This window comes from Hippocampus zosterae, chromosome 5 (genome assembly GCF_025434085.1).
Source record: "Hippocampus zosterae strain Florida chromosome 5, ASM2543408v3, whole genome shotgun sequence".
In the NCBI taxonomy this organism is placed as follows: domain Eukaryota; kingdom Metazoa; phylum Chordata; class Actinopteri; order Syngnathiformes; family Syngnathidae; genus Hippocampus; species Hippocampus zosterae.
Genome location: NC_067455.1, coordinates 8,765,243 through 8,780,790, shown reverse-complemented (window position 1 = coordinate 8,780,790; position 15,548 = coordinate 8,765,243). Strand labels below are relative to the sequence as shown.

General features: G+C 39.0%; 2 protein-coding genes and 1 long non-coding RNA gene across 3 annotated transcripts; 2 read left to right on the top strand and 1 right to left on the bottom strand.

The window, feature by feature from the left end:
- Positions 1-436: 436 nt before the first annotated feature.
- LOC127601511 (oxidized low-density lipoprotein receptor 1) lies at positions 437-9,676 on the bottom strand. Its single transcript, XM_052066849.1, has 8 exons — positions 9,433-9,676; positions 7,842-7,919; positions 7,649-7,729; positions 7,281-7,388; positions 6,400-6,594; positions 4,273-4,442; positions 3,522-3,637; positions 437-2,462 (listed from the first exon to the last, which is right to left on the bottom strand). Exons 1-8 carry the CDS (start codon positions 9,482-9,484, stop codon positions 2,297-2,299), a joined length of 966 nt encoding a protein of 321 aa, XP_051922809.1. The 5' UTR covers positions 9,485-9,676; the 3' UTR covers positions 437-2,296.
- On the top strand, positions 2,428-2,914 carry LOC127601513 (uncharacterized). Its single transcript, XR_007962580.1, has 2 exons — positions 2,428-2,592; positions 2,637-2,914. It is a non-coding gene; the product is annotated as an uncharacterized LOC127601513 (long non-coding RNA).
- A 1,478-nt stretch (positions 9,677-11,154) lies between the features above and the next one.
- On the top strand, positions 11,155-14,992 carry LOC127601281 (tetraspanin-13-like). The gene is made up of 6 exons (XM_052066394.1): positions 11,155-11,364; positions 12,517-12,684; positions 13,012-13,092; positions 13,166-13,279; positions 13,700-13,819; positions 14,103-14,992. The coding sequence occupies exons 1-6, from the start codon at positions 11,302-11,304 to the stop codon at positions 14,175-14,177; spliced, it is 621 nt and encodes a 206-aa protein (XP_051922354.1). The 5' UTR covers positions 11,155-11,301; the 3' UTR covers positions 14,178-14,992.
- The last annotated feature ends 556 nt before the right edge of the window (positions 14,993-15,548 follow it).

Here is a 15,548-nt window from a genome sequence, read left to right as displayed (position 1 = left end):
ATGGACCCCATGATTTTGTGCTCAAGACCCTCCTTTGAGCGAATTTTTTTTTTTTTTTAACCTGACAAGACCGATTTTATTTTCTACATTAATATGTTTTCTGCACGGAATATCCTACTTGTTTTAATTGTATTTTATATCTATAATATTTTTTGAATCATTCTCAGTTTTTGATGTTTGTATAATTAAATGAAAATTATTTTCTGAAATGACATTTACATTAAGACAAATAACTGTATTGTCACATTAGGTAAATGTAAAAATAAATCAATTTCAAAGAACCAATTTTACAGTCGTAAAACATGACAAGTGCAACAAAAGCAGAGAAACTGCAAGAAAAACTAGTTTATTACACAGTTATGTTCATGAACCATATATATTTGGTATTTAAAAAAATACAGAGTGTTTATGCCAGTGTTCTTGGATATCTTCTTTCTGTTTTAGCCCCCAACATCGACCACAAAAATCACAGTCGCCAGTTTGGTGAGATTTATTCTGCCACGCAATATGACATACGCACATTAAATGGATATCTTGTCTACTTACGATAAATGAGTAAATCGTATTTATCGTGACTATTCCAGAGTGGGCACCCAGAGTTGAAAAAGGACGGAATCGGATACTTGACAGTTTATTCTCACGTATGCCTTGAGATTATTTTTAGTTTAACATTTGTTAAATTAAACAGGACATGGCGCAAAGGCAGTTCTGCAACTCAACTTCTCGGAAAGTGTAATTCGAAACAAGCTCGAAATAGAGGAAGTCGAAAATAGTGCCTTAGAATCTTTGTTGATAAACACACACACAAATACATACACAACACCTTGTCTCTGACTTCAGTCTTTGTTTTATATCCTTCTACATTTGTATTTTTGATGAAACAATAAATCTAGCAATCCTTTAAAATGCCCCCCCCAACGTTTCCACCTTTGATGACGCTGGATGCGGTTGGGCCATATGTTGATTATTCTCCAAAGTTGCACAACACGTGGTTGCAAAATACTTGTTTTTACTACACATCATTATCCAGAAAAAATATCAATGCAGGTCACTGTGGGGTGAATTCATAGCAAAATAAATAAGTTCCATACTTTGTCAGTTCTTTAGTTTTTAATTCTCTTGCTGTTGTGTGATTAGTGTGAGTGTGAACTGGCTGTAGACCTATAGCTACGATTTACCAAGCTTACAATTTAGCTTGTGATTTAACCAGCAAAATTTTGAGCTAGATTTAATCTGCCAGGATTTTTATTCAACTACCTAGTTCATCCAAACTAGCCAACCAACTAAGAAATTTACCTAAGACCCAACAAGCTAGCTGCTGTGTCAGATTTTGTTTGCAAAGCTGTCTCGTTTGCTACTTATTTTACTGTCTAGTTGGCAATTTTCCAACCAAGACAATGAACTTGCTTTATCTTGCCACACATTGTAGTTACGCAGCTGGTAAACTACCAAACTAGATTTTTTTTTAGGTGATTAATAGTTTGATGGCTATTGTTCTAGTTTTGACTGCCAAATTTGAAAACTACTGAACATGATTTAGCTTGAGAGCTTTATCGATTGCCAGCTAGCCACAATTTGCCATGCTTTCTACCCGACTCGTGAGCTAACCAGTAACATGTTAATTAGCGCTTCCACAACAGCCACAGCCAAAACAATGACCGAACCAGCTAGCAACTGAACAAGGGCATTCTCGTTAGTTACTGAGGGTGTGTTCGGAATATCCTTCTGATGGCCTAACATCATTCTTGAGATTTTGTGTTTTCAAAGCGGCAGAGCTTGCTCCCCTCCTATTAATATCTCTGTGCAGTCCATGTTCTGAACATGCAGCATGTGCTTAACGCTTTGCATCTGTATTGCCTGATGCACTGGATGCACCTTGCCTCCATTTGGAGTGTCTAGACTAGTGCACTACGGCACTCCATTTTTGGGGCACTCTGAATAACCGAATGCTACATTTGAACATCGCTCTGCGTTTGTAAATGGTCAGAGTGAAGCAGTGCATGTTCAGAGCGTATTTCAGAATGCCCCCTATGTCCGAACTATGAGTTTTATAGTTGGTTGCTTACCTCAGTAGCTAAGATGTTATAACTACACTAAAATAAACTTGAGAGCCTTATCTCAACTTATCTTAGAAGCTAACCAGTGAGCTAATGTGATATTGTTTAGCAAGTTAGCTAATCAGCTCCCTACTGTGCAACAATTTGTATAAGAGCTTTATCATGAGCTACCCATAATTTTCTTATCAGAATTCTATTAAGACCAACACAGATATCGTGACTACCTTCAAAGCCAAATGTTAGTGTAGATCTCGTTTAGTGAAAACAGGGGTTTGACAGATGTATCTGTTCTTCATGTCGCAGTTGGTTTTGCTCCAGTTGTCCAGGGATTTTGACGTCTGCGACTTTGATATCAGAGCGCAGCTGTTTTTGATGTACCGGTAGTTGTTTTCATTTCTCCAGAATCTACACACGACAAAAGATGGACTCCATGAGACATCTATGCAGGTCTTGGCCAAAGGTGTAGGCGACCTATTTGCTACTTTGCTTCAAGAAAATATTACACCAATTTAATTGGTTTATTGTCCTTATAAAGGTGTTTTATGTTGTCGAGCCACTGAGAGACATTAATTTTAAGAGTTACTGAGTTTGCTCAGATTAGGTTTCAAGATGAACCACTAGCTGTCGAGCTACATTTAGCTCGCGAGTTTTGTCATGATAGCAAGCTAACCAGCTATCTCTTGATATCTTAAATTAGTTTGGTTGGTTCAGTGAGTAACATCGTTGGCTTCAGACTTGAGGACTGGGGTTAGAATCCCTTTCAGGGTGAATGATAACATTTGGGACAACAGTTGGGATTTTGGGCAAGTTTGATTATGCAATATGCCAATTTCCAACTATTGCTAGTCCCAAACTCTTTTAAAAAATAAAAAGGGTGAGTTGGGCCCGGAAGGAAAAACCAGTCTCAAACATATCATGCAAGGGATTCATTGTGGTGGCCCGACAGCCAAAAGTCATGTCTTGTTTTTCTTCTTCTTGTCCTTCTTCTTGTAAATTAGCGATTTAGCCTATCATAATGTCTCATTCTCATGAGCAATTTTGCTTGCAAGCAAATGAGCTAGCTTCTGAATTACATTTAACATCTGGCTACCAAGTGTAGATTTGGCTTGCTCATTATTCCGTGGTTAGCTATTAACTTGTGAACCGACTAGCTAACAGCTTGGCTAAATTTTGAACAAAAGCTAACCATCTAGCTGCTGAGCACTGTCTCATAAGCTACTTAGCTTGCTAGATAACAAATGAGCAACTAAGTTAGGTTTACCAGCTAGCTACGGTATTAGATTTTGTTTTCGAGCTTGTAGTTAGTTCAACTTAGCTTGTAAGCTAACCTACTGGAAAGTGACACGGATTTAGCTTCAAGCTTTCTCATGCTGTACTTATCATACAAGCTAACCAACTGTCTACAGGTACTTGGCTAATTTGATCCTGCCTTTTGTTATTTTTGTTTGGTGTTCGATCACTCACGCCAGAGTGAGGTTGCGTCCGTCATTCCACTTCCACTTGTTAGAGAGTTCTGTGAGTCCCATCCAGTAGCCATGCTTGTCATCACTGTAGTACTCCGTATGGTTTGTGACAAATTCCTGAAACAGGCAGGAAAATTATGATGGTTTCCTCCATTGTCTGTTCAATGCAAGTTCCGATACCAAAGTGATGATCGTCAACCAAGAGATTTAATAATGGTCAGCTTATAACAGTTTACCCTTGTTTTGGTTCTGAAATGTAGAGATGAGATTCTGCTGCTGTTCAGTACAGAGGTGGATCTAGTCTAGTGGGATACAGGGCCCTTGGCCACCCCAAAATCGTGTCCTTCATAATTCCCTTATAACAGAAAGCTGTTGCGTAGCAGTTTAGCAAATTAACTAGAAAATATAAACAATATTTAATTACTTGCTTGATTGGTTTTAGCAGGTCAAAGAATTTTAGAGTGGCCCTTGTGTCCATCCATTTTTCTGTATGCTGCATTCAAAAGAAAAGGTTTGGACGCCCCTGTGTTAGTAGGGTGTCAGAGTGAACACACCCATAACTTGTGAGCTCACCAGCTAGTTACAAGGCACTTAACTAGGATGAGAGGCTAGATTTGGCATGCCAAGATCATGACTTCACTTATTAGCTATTTAGCACAATAGAAATATAATAGATTTGAACTGAACCAAATGTACAGCATCCCAGAGCGATGTGGACTAGAACCCCTACCACTGAAGTGAATAATGTTCACCTGTTCTTCCTGGCTTTCGATGAGCAGTAGGTGCGCGTTCCTCTGCCTGCAATCATCAACGCTTCCCTGCCAGGTCCTCCAGTGGCTATAGTAAATGGAGTGCTGGAACAGGTAGCACTTGGAGCCGAACTGCAGCCAGTTGTCCGTGCATGGCTGACACAGGCTTAAAACTAAAACAAAACAAAACACAAAAACAACTTTCCATGTCCCATTTGTTATTTTTTTCCTCTTTATCATCACACACATAAAATTAAAAATGCCAAACTTTTCATAATTTATTTTTAGGCCCAGGTGAAAAGTACATAATTGAAAAACAACCCGCAGGACTGAGTTTGAGTTTACTATTTTTTTTTGGGCCGGTGGTCTCCTATAATAGTTTAGCTGCTGCAGTTAGTCAGGACCATGACCAACATTCATCAAATGATCCATATTATATAAATTATTATTATGAAAATGATATTATTTAAAATTAATTATAAAAAGGAAAATAAATAAATAGAATATATAATAAATAAAATTAAGTGTTTAAAAGTTCTAATAAGTATAAAAGTCATTCTTTGTTAACAGATAGTTCTTGCATATATTATTTATTGTATGTACAAATATAACATTATTTATTCATTCATTCATCTTCCGAGCCGCTTGATCCTCACTAGGGTCGCGGGGGGTGCTGGAGCCTATCCCAGCTGTCTCCGGGCAGTAGGGGGGGACACCCTGAATCGGTTGCCAGCCAATCGCAGGGCACACAGAAACGAACAACCATGCGCACTCACACTCACACCTAGGGACAATTTAGAGTGTTCAATCAGCCTGCCACGCATGTTTTTGGAATGTGGGAGGAAACCCGGAGAAAACCCACGCAGGCCCGGGGAGAACATGCAAACTCCACACAGGGAGGCCGGAGCTGGAATCGAACCCGGTACCTCTGCACTGTGAAGCCGACGTGCTAACCACTGGACTACCGGGCCGCCCAAATATAACATTATATACATAAAAAATATATTAAAAATATAGTAATCATAATTTTCATTATAATTCACATATACCAAAATATTGATGAATATAAGTATATACATATTGAATAAAGGAATAAAAATATTTTGTGATAATATTACTGATACTAATGTACAATTTACAAAAACATTTAACATGATTTACTTTAATACCAGCGGCCCGGTAGTCCAGTGGTTAGCACGTCGGCTTCACAGTGCAGAGGTACCGGGTTCGATTCCATCTCCGGCCTCTCTGTGTGGAGTTTGCATGTTCTCCCCGGGCCTGCGTGGGTTTTCTCCGGGTGCTCCGGTTTCCTCCCACATTCCAAAAACATGCGTGGCAGGCTGATTGAACACTCTAAATTGTCCCTAGGTGTGAGTGTGAGTGCGCATGGTTGTTCGTTTCTGTGTGCCCTGCGATTGGCTGGCAACCGATTCAGGGTGTCCCCCGCCTACTGCCCGAAGACAGCTGGGATAGGTTCCAGCACCCCCCGTGACCCTAGTGAGGATCAAGCGGCTCGGAAGATGAATGACTGAATGAATGAATACTTTAATACCAAAATGTATTATGAAATAGTAAATAATTCAAATTTTGTCATAGTATTTTTATTAAAATGTACTCATTCAAAATATAAAATTATTTTAATATAAACCAAAATGCAATTTATTGTAACAATTAAAAAGTTGATAATTTTATTAAAACATTTTTATGACAACATGACTGTGTATCATTTACAAATAAACATTGCATAATGCTATAATAAGAAAATATACTGTATGTAATGCATTGTAGTAAATTTCAGACATTAATTTTATCATACAACAAAAACTAATTACACTAATACATTTGACAATATATTGAAATTCAACATATTTAAAATAATAAAAATAAATCATGCATCCTCAAACTGTATAATTTAGAAAAAATATATATTTGGCACTAGAATTGATTTATTGTATAATTTATTTTTAAAAAATCATTGCGGTCTAATAATTATTTTGATAATATAGTGTTCGTCTTTTAGTTATTATGCTAATCATTTTCCCACTGAATACATTTAGCAACAAAATCGCATCGGCCTGGAAACCTATTTGTAAACAAATGTCCTGCGAAGGCCCTGGCACGTGTGTTGACCTTTTTGTGGGCAGTGGTCGATGACAGGGAAATTGTCAAACTGGAGAATCTTGCCCATGGTCCAGTTGAGCAGGTCTCGTTCCCTGCTCAGCTCCCGGGCTCGTTCCCGCAGTCGCTCCAGCTCGGACTGTATGTGCCCATTTTGAGCTGTCAGGTTGACGGTCTGCCGGCGCTGTTCGGTCACGACGCTGTTCACTGTAACAGGAAATCTATTTAATCCTTTTTTTCATTTTTAACTTGCCATCAAATATTTTAAAAAATCAAAGAGTGACTTATTATTTGGTTATGTGTTTGTGTTGGTGTAAAATCTAATTTCATTTGAGGCTCTGACTCGGGTTTACATGACCCGTAAGTTTGGTGAGGCTCATTTGAAGAATTACGTGAGCTTGTTAGGCAGCACAATAAATCCTGACTTAGTGTGGTACATAGGCTCTCTCTAGCGGTACATGAAAGAATTAATTGCAAACTGCATAATATTACAGTCGCTCAAACTTTTTCTTATTCCAGTACAGTAGGCTATAATTAATAAGTACAGTTCAGGTGAATGTAATATTTATGCACATTTGCATTTAATCTTTAAGAACTACCGGTATTTGGTTTTCAAACATGTACTGTATTTTGGTGCAATTTTTACTTTTGATTTCTGGGACACATAAACCCAACCAATGAAATATTCAAATAAAATTTCATCCTGTGGCCGTTTTTTACATTTTGCTTTGTTGATCTGAGCATAAAATTGCAATGTAAGAAATGTTGTCACTCTTTTTTTTGTCTTCGAAACAACAAAATAATCAGTCATGTCATTTTTGATAGATAATTGAAAATGCACCGCAGGAATTATCCTGTCAAGTGGAAGGAAAAAAAAAACGAAGAATACGTACGATGCACTGTGAGCGCGATGATGACAAACATGAGGATGACACAAAGGAGGCCCAGAGCAGCAGCAGCCAATGTCACAGGCGTGTGGAGCGGTAATTTCGAAGCATTTTCTAATGTGAAAAAAAAAACAAAAACATTTTTTTTTTTTTATGGCCCAACCTCTAAAGTCAAAATACTTTGTGTTCAATGGGGCTGCATGACTGATTAAGAACACACTGGGCAGATTACATTGACAGGGCGACAATCTGATCAGCAATATCAGCAAAATATCTATCAGCCGCATTGATGTACTGCAAGAGTGTAGCCACTAAAATTAGGAATAAATTATCGTTTTGCCACTTGAAGTAACCTTTGAAACAAAGTCATGAACCTTGGAAGATGTGAGGCACGCTGCAAGGTAACTCCTTGGACCGCACGTCGTCGTAGATCTCTTCCACATCGCCACACTTCTCTGGAGGCAACAGAGACACTTTTGATTACGTTTGTAAATTTCTAAAGACGGAAATGGTAGACAGGAATATGAAAGGCATCATGAAAGAAGGCGGAGGGGAGTTTCCGGAAACCTTGGGTAGAGCGTTGGGGTGGCCACGTCTCCAGCTCGCTCCTCACGTCTTCGTAGATCACGGTGTCATTTGCCAAGTCTGGAAAGAGAAGCAAATGTATTCATTCAAAAGTGATCACGTGTTGTCTTTGCCAAATAATGAACACACACTGACTTTCACTGCTATGCTTATTACAAATAAAATATGACATGGACAAACTAAGTGGCTACGATGTCGACTACTGTAGGCAACTTAGCCACTTTTCTGAGCATTTTTGTCATCATTAAAAAAACAAAAAAAAAAACAACCGGCAACAAATCTAATTATTTTTTTGTAGTCTCATCTCAGAGTTGTGGAGACGCCAAGACTCACCCCTCTGCATCCAGAGTGCAAATGAATACACATATAGAAAGCCTCTAACCACCCCACTCACTCAAAAAACAAAACAAAAACAGATTGATTGTTTTCACTCATGGAGGCAGCAGTTCATCACCAAGCTGCCCAGATAAACTTTTTCAATTAGTGAGTGGATCTGTGCATGTGGTGCATTTAGCGGAGACACGGCACGTATGTCGTCTTGAAAAATAATAATTCTTCCAAAAAGATTTCTAATTGTTCATTGCCACTCCCAGTTTACATTCACCGTCAAAGTAAGCATAAAACAGAGAAATACACTTATCTTTAAAAATACGACATAGTCCCGCTTTAAGAAAGTCTATTTAGCTTGAAGATAACAAAAATGCCTCAGAAACAACATTGGTGTCAGAATGTTACAACTAACCCTTTAAGCATCTGGTTTACTAACAGGGGAGCTACACATTGACAAAGAATTTAACAATATGCACAACAGCGCAGGTATATTTTCTTTATCCTCTGAGAAAAAAAAGACTAATATTAGTGCTGCTGGGTCGTACGTTTGTTTCCAGTTTCTGGCCTTTCTGTGTGGAGTTTGGTAGGCTGCAGCAAGCCCGCGACCCTCGTGAGGATAAAGCGGTTCGGAAAATGCATGGATGGATTACCGCAGTTTGCTAAGGAGCTGTGACCGTTTCCATGTGCTGTATATCCATATGTCTGTCATATGTTGCTCCAAAGTCACGTACAATAGAAGGAGCAGCACAATGTCCATTGAGTTTTAAAAATAAAATGGCAAACAATGTTTAATTTCTCTACATTCTATTTAATTTGGTCATTACCGTTTTTGTTTTTGTAAATCAAGTCCTATATTATAGAGTCGTTATTTTTCTTACAAACATTTTACTGAAAATTTGGGGAGGACGGAACAAATTCAACTGATATCTCAAGGCTCCACTGTACCAGTATTCATTGATATCCAAGTCAGTTCTGAACCTCTGAAAGATTTTCTGAAATTACTGTCAAAGTCAAAGAGGACATATTGCCCTCTACTCTTGAGAAAACTCATCTGAAAATGGCACACAACACACAGAAAAAAAAATCACCATCCGTGTGCACCTTTATCATGCAAATTCAAATGAGCCTTTTCATATCATCCAAGTAGGTCTGTTAACTGTTAGGTTCATTATTATTAATGAAGTTTCGACAACCCCCAAAACACAAAATTAATCGTTAAAATTCATGGTCTAAAACGACTCACTGTGAGAGTTGAACTTGACCGTCACATAATTGACTTCTTCTTCTGCCATCATTCAATGGACAAAAATATATAAAATCAAAAATAAAAATACCACTAATCCTGCAAAAGGCTTGACCTCATCCCAGCCAGCAATGGGTTAAAGAGAGACGAGCTGTTTTGAGGCGCACAAATGAAACTCAAGTGAGTAAGAACACTTGAGTTCTTCTTTTTGCTGCTTCTTCTTTTCGGATGATGCGAGACCAAATGTGCAAGTCGGAGGTTTGGTTTGGTGTTGTGGGCAGGCTTGCGGTGGGTGTGGTCATCTCCGACATGTACTCAAAGATCTTCGAATTAAATCAATTAAAAGGGATAAAAACAAGCATTTATAAAGGTAATTTTGATTTGATTTTATATATATGTGTGTGTATTCAATGCACACTAACCAATAAAATAAATGAAAAGGAACTCAGGTTTTCAAGAATGTTATCATGTATTTTTTATGTTTTGTTATTATATTATGACCAATTCTGTTTTTATAATGAGTATTACTATTAGCAGCAGCACGATGCGCGACTCATTAGCATGTCCGCCTCACAGTGGAGAGGTGATTGGTTCGATTCCGGCTCCGGCCTTCCTGTGGTGGAGTTTGCATGTTCTCTGCGTGGGTTTTCTCCGGGTACTTAGGTTTCCTCCCAGATTCCAAAAACATATACAGTATGATGGGCTAATGGAAGACTCTAAATCAGGGGTGCTCATTAAGTCGATCGCGATCTGGTCGATCGTAGACTGACATTTTAAAAAACCAAACAGATGTCAGCCTGTTATCCATCCTGTCACTTGATTGATCTACAGAGCAACTAGTAAGGTGACAACTGAATTTTGGAGGTGCAATGTTTTGTCACAATTGACATTTTCGAAGTACGTTCGCCACATTATTCCAGTCTACCATCACAATATCACAGGAGGGAAATGTGGAGCGTCATTGTCAGTTCGGACTATTAATGGGAATTACGATCCGACTTCGCACCGAAAAGTCATCTGAGAAAGAAAAAGGTGGAGAAACTAAAATCCAAGTTGTCTGGATAGCAGTCATTTTTCATTAAACAAACTTCAAAAGCGAAAGCCGCCACCGAAGCATTGTTCCGGGTGAGACACGTCATCGTTAAAAACAATAAGTCCATCCTAGATGGAAATATGTTAAAAGAAGCATATGACTCATTGTTCTGATACTTTAAAAATAATCAACTCGGGTAATTACAAAAATATGTTAATAGTTAATTGTTATGTGTGTTGTGCAATACTGGCTCATCGACATACTGTATATTGTACATACAAAGAATGCACCAGACACTTGAAAATAATTATATTTTTGTCGTGGGTAGAACGTTGTGACGTGGTCGTTTTATAAGTAACTCGCATGCTGAAAAGGTTGGTGTGCCATGCGATTGGCTGATAACCAGTTCAGGTTGTACCCCGCCTACTGCCTGAGGACAGTTGGGGTAGCCTTGTGAGGACGGATGAAGGGTGGTGATATTTTTGTGTGTGTAATTGCAATGAGCTGTCTGTTTAGGCCGCCAGATGTCGCAATCTTACAAATGTTTAATCGTTTAAACGTCACAAAGAGTGAAATATTTCCCAAATGTTTTTTTAATTATGAAAATTGACTATAACTATGAGAAGAGAAAAAAACCCGACATAATATCACAAGGGGTGAATAATTTTTTTAAAAAAGGGTTCGGTGGTGCTTACGTCAACAAGGAAGTGGGTACACGTCACGTGGAAAACACCTGAACACGATTACAGGAATAAAAAAACAAGATCGGGTGAACAGAACAGGTGGCCAGTGGAAATTGGAAAACTAAGTTGGTCTGAAATTGTTGAGTGGCAGAGATGGTTTGCGGCGGATTTGTTTGCACCAAAAATTCTCTTTGCGCACTCAATGTCCTTTACGTGGTAAGTGCAGTACTTTACTTTTTTTAAATGCGTCACGAATACGGTTAAGTGTAATATTTGTAAATACACCTTCCTCAGCATAATGCTGTATTTGTTTGTATGACGTCGTATTCTCCCCAATATCGGATAGGGCTCGTCATTGACTTGTATTTCGCTAAAAGTTACGAATTTTATATTTACACAGCTGTGGTGTTTTATTTTCGGATAAAATATGGTCTCACGAGTAAACTTCCTCACTTGACTGAATTTGTGGATTGTCATTTAACTTTACATGACTTTCAATCATATTGATTTTAAATTTGGAACGGCTTAAACGATATGCGAGTTTGAGTTAAGTGGCTTTAATATACATTTTTACGAAATAAACTAAATTATGAAACTCAATTTAAAATGCAGACAAATCTATACTCAGTAGAACAGAACTGGAATGTATGAATACAGTACTGTGGTCCGTTGAAACACGACTGACTCGACTTCAAGGTTGAGGCAGGAGTTATTCTTACACCCACTTTTTTTTCTTTCATTGTAAGCGCAGGTGTAGCGCAGGGGACTGAACTCAGAAGCACTTTGGCAAATGGTGAACAATTCTTCCAAAAATATTCATAAAGCTGTTAATGGTACTCCCAGTTGTAACTTGGTGTCCAACTAAACATTGAATAAAGACAATTACACCATGTCATTTTAAAAGAGACCACAAACCCTTTGTCTGCTAGCTTAACGCTAACGTAAAAAAATAGGATATACAGTATGTTGTGGCATTATAAACATTTCAATAATATATTGAACACAAATGGTAAAGCAACACACAGACTGTCAATACAACAGTACTCGGTTGTATCTTCTCTATCCTGTGAAGAATGACTAGTAGTGCCGCAATGATCAGATGAGACATCTCGAGCCACCACTGTACCATTTCTATTTGAAAAAGTTTAACGAACTAAATGGGGAAACCACATTTGAGTTTTGTATTTTAAAATGAAAGTTATATTTGCTGTATCCTTTTTAATGGTGGTCAGTACAAAACCAGCCTCATCAGCATTCTAAATATCTGGTCCATATGACAGACTTGAGCTCCTGAAGATGTATTTTTGATTTTTTTTTTCTCACAAACCCCCCAATTCTATGCAATTATGACATGTGTTGTCACCTCAGCTGGTGAGCCTGCTGCTTGTGGGCGTGGCGGCGTGGGGCAAATGGTTCGGCCTGGTGTCCAGCATCCAGGTGGTGGCGGGCGTGATCTGCGTGGGCATCTTCCTGCTCCTGGTGGCCCTTGTGGGGCTGTGCGGTGCCCTACGGCACCACCAGGTGCTGCTTTTCTTCGTATCCTTGCGGCAGAACTACTCTCCCCCTGGACTTGAGTACAAGTACAGACGTAATTGCTGATAGATGCCATACGATGGCCGCAAAGCACAACCTATCAATTTAATTGGGTGATGCACTGTTTAAAATTAAGCTCCAACATAGTTATAGATTACAAAAATATACAGTATCTGAAAAATCTGTTAGTACAGTATGGAATGATTTTTTTATGAAGATTTACTATAAAGTTGGCTCTAGGGCTGAAACAGTGAATAGAGTCGTGCCCCGACATGCGACTTTTGTCGTTGCTTACGTCCATCAGTCTGTGGCGTTTCCTTAACATAGCAGTACATGATCATCCTGTCGCTGGTGTTTGTGGTGCAGCTGTCTGTGTCCTGCGCCTGTCTGGCCCTCAACGTAGACCAGCGGGTAAGGCCTTCGTTCCAATCGATGCCCTCGCTCCAGTCGCATGGACTTGACTGACTTCCTGATGTCTTCTCAGAATCATCTCCTAGAAGTGGGCTGGAACAAGTCGGAGTCAATGCAGACGGATGTGGAAAAGACACTGAATTGCTGCGGCTTCTCCCACGTGGACTACAACAGATCGTGCGCCGCCGTAAGGAACCCGGCCGGGCCTCTGGGAGTACAATCTCATCCTATGTTTGGCTCCCACATGTTGTCTGGATTTTCACCAAAAGACAACATAGGATATTATTCAGTCCATAACTTCTTTGAATACTGTATCCTAAAAGCAAAAGGACCCGAATTTTCATTAGGTGCAGTTTTAGACAAACCTCGGGTGTCCCCAATAGTTTTTGGTTACTGTTACACTGTTCATAGTTAACCTTTAAAAAATATGCAGCTAATCTCAGTTGTAATAAGTAGCACTTTTACTGCGTATCTGTTGCCCCCCCCCTCCAAAAAAACCTAACAACTTCCAAACTTGATAAAAAATTCTGTGTTGAAAATTAAGGGGAAATTGTGCGTCTACTGCATTTGCTTTCTCTCCTTAAAATACCTTTCCCCCCCCTTCAAGATTTGTTTTAAGCAGCAGCCACCATTGTCATGCACCACATGCTCAGACATCATCGAGAAGTATGCTGGAGAAGTACTGCGCTTCGTGGGTGGTATTGGACTGTTCTTCAGCTTCACAGAGGTCAATATGAGTCATGTTTGGTTATTCTCTTTTTGTCTTCTTAATTACAATTGGCATACAGCAAAAACAATGCAACCTTTTCTTTTGACAGCTCAAAAAGCATAGTTTTCCATTGAATTGTAGATTTCTGAAATATGACTTCAGGTTTAGAGTTGATTTGTTTAATTTAAAAAAAAACGCTTCTGGCACGAGGGATCAAACTGAAGTTTAGAACGATATCTTTTAACACCGTTTTTAAAAATTCTAAAATATACTCTTTTACAATGTTCTCTTTCCATAACAGATGCTTGGTGTTTGGCTGGCCCGTCGCTACAGAAACATAAAAGACCCCCGATCAAATCCCGGAGCCTTTCTATAATGATCAATTGTCTTGCTTTTGTAATTATGATGCTTACTATTTCCATTGTACGGCTTTCCCATTGGCAAATGCTAGGACGTGTGGATGATTTAAAGAAGTGTTTCCTATTCTTTTCGTGTGTTGGTGACCCAGTGCTCAAAACTGCTACGAATGGCAGCATAGCATCGTTTCGCATGTTGGCTTCAATGTTAACACATTCCCCAGAAGCTCACTTTATGTATTTACTACTTTGGGGGTGATTGCACGAACTATGCACTATGGACAGTTAACTTTAAGGCAGAGACACTGATAGTGGCCATGTAAAGTCAGGCAAACGTTTATCTCGTCTAAGCTATACTGTTAAATATTCTTTTCACATGTGGATGACACTATCACTGCTCAAAGTCCAGCATGTAAGCTTGAATGTAATCTAGGATTTGTTTTTTTCGAGGATAATTCAAAAAAAGCATAGTTAACCAGTTGGTTTTCACACACTGAAAGTAGCTACCAGCCCTGCCAGCTCCTCATTCCTGTTAGCTGTCCAAGCTAAGGATGCTCAATGGCTTTTGAATTTATCTTAAAAAGATGCTAGCCTGTCAAAATATTTCACATAACTGCATTGTTTTAGTATAATCTATGGCAGAAAATGTATTCATCTATTGAATATCAACACCTGAGGCACATTTTATAACAGACCTTCAGGCTTTTTTTTGTTAATTTGGGTTTTCAAAATTATGGATTCAAAAAGTGTGCATGTTTAAATCTTTGATTTATATCTTCATTATGTCCTTCCAATGGAGTGTTTGACAATAAATGTCTTATGTGGAGTCCTTTCAGTGTGTCTACATTTTTCACACACACCTTGGACAAATAATGTTTTAAAGCCAAATAAGTCAATAACAAAGGCTCTGGGCATTCAAATTTACATGATAATGAAGCCTGAAATTTTGCCTTCTTACCTCTACAGTGTGTGAAATAACAGCAATGTCATACTGGGTGTTGTGTCAAAGACGATGGCCGTGTCCACATTTACGGGCTGGGTCACCCGAAGCCTGCATTTTTGGCCACATGATGTAACTTTCTGATGTGACTCGCATAGGGTGTCAAAATTCGTATTCGTTCTTTCAAGGTGTCGAAGTACCTAGCCTGCAAATTGTCATTCTCGAATTTGGAAACCGCATGTGGTCGAGTCGTAGGAGGAAGTGATGTCACAAACCTCGCCCTGTGAAATTGGACACAGCCAACGTGTGTGTGAGTCATGTCTTGGTGGCGTCTGTCAGTGAGGAAAGAGGTTGAGCTCACCTTACTCAACAGGATGACAAGCAGGAAGTTGAGCAGGTGGTTTGACCTGTTTTGTACTTTCACATGTCAGCTCCGCCATAAAACCAGCAA

Bases quoted from the DNA above. Each gene is read 5' to 3' on its own strand.
- LOC127601511 (XM_052066849.1), bottom strand. From the start codon at position 9,484: ATGATGGCAGAAGAAGAAGTCAATTATGTGACGGTCAAGTTCAACTCT. The intron at 7,389-7,648 runs GTTCATGACTTT...TTTTCACATTAG, and splicing joins CGTGCCTCACATCTTCCAAG to AAAATGCTTCGAAATTACCG. The intron at 4,443-6,399 runs GTCAACACACGT...GTTTTGTTTTAG, and splicing joins CGACCACTGCCCACAAAAAG to TTTTAAGCCTGTGTCAGCCA.
- LOC127601281 (XM_052066394.1), top strand. From the start codon at position 11,302: ATGGTTTGCGGCGGATTTGTTTGCACCAAAAATTCTCTTTGCGCACTC. The intron at 11,365-12,516 runs GTAAGTGCAGTA...TTGTCACCTCAG, and splicing joins CACTCAATGTCCTTTACGTG to CTGGTGAGCCTGCTGCTTGT. The intron at 13,093-13,165 runs GTAAGGCCTTCG...ATGTCTTCTCAG, and splicing joins CCCTCAACGTAGACCAGCGG to AATCATCTCCTAGAAGTGGG.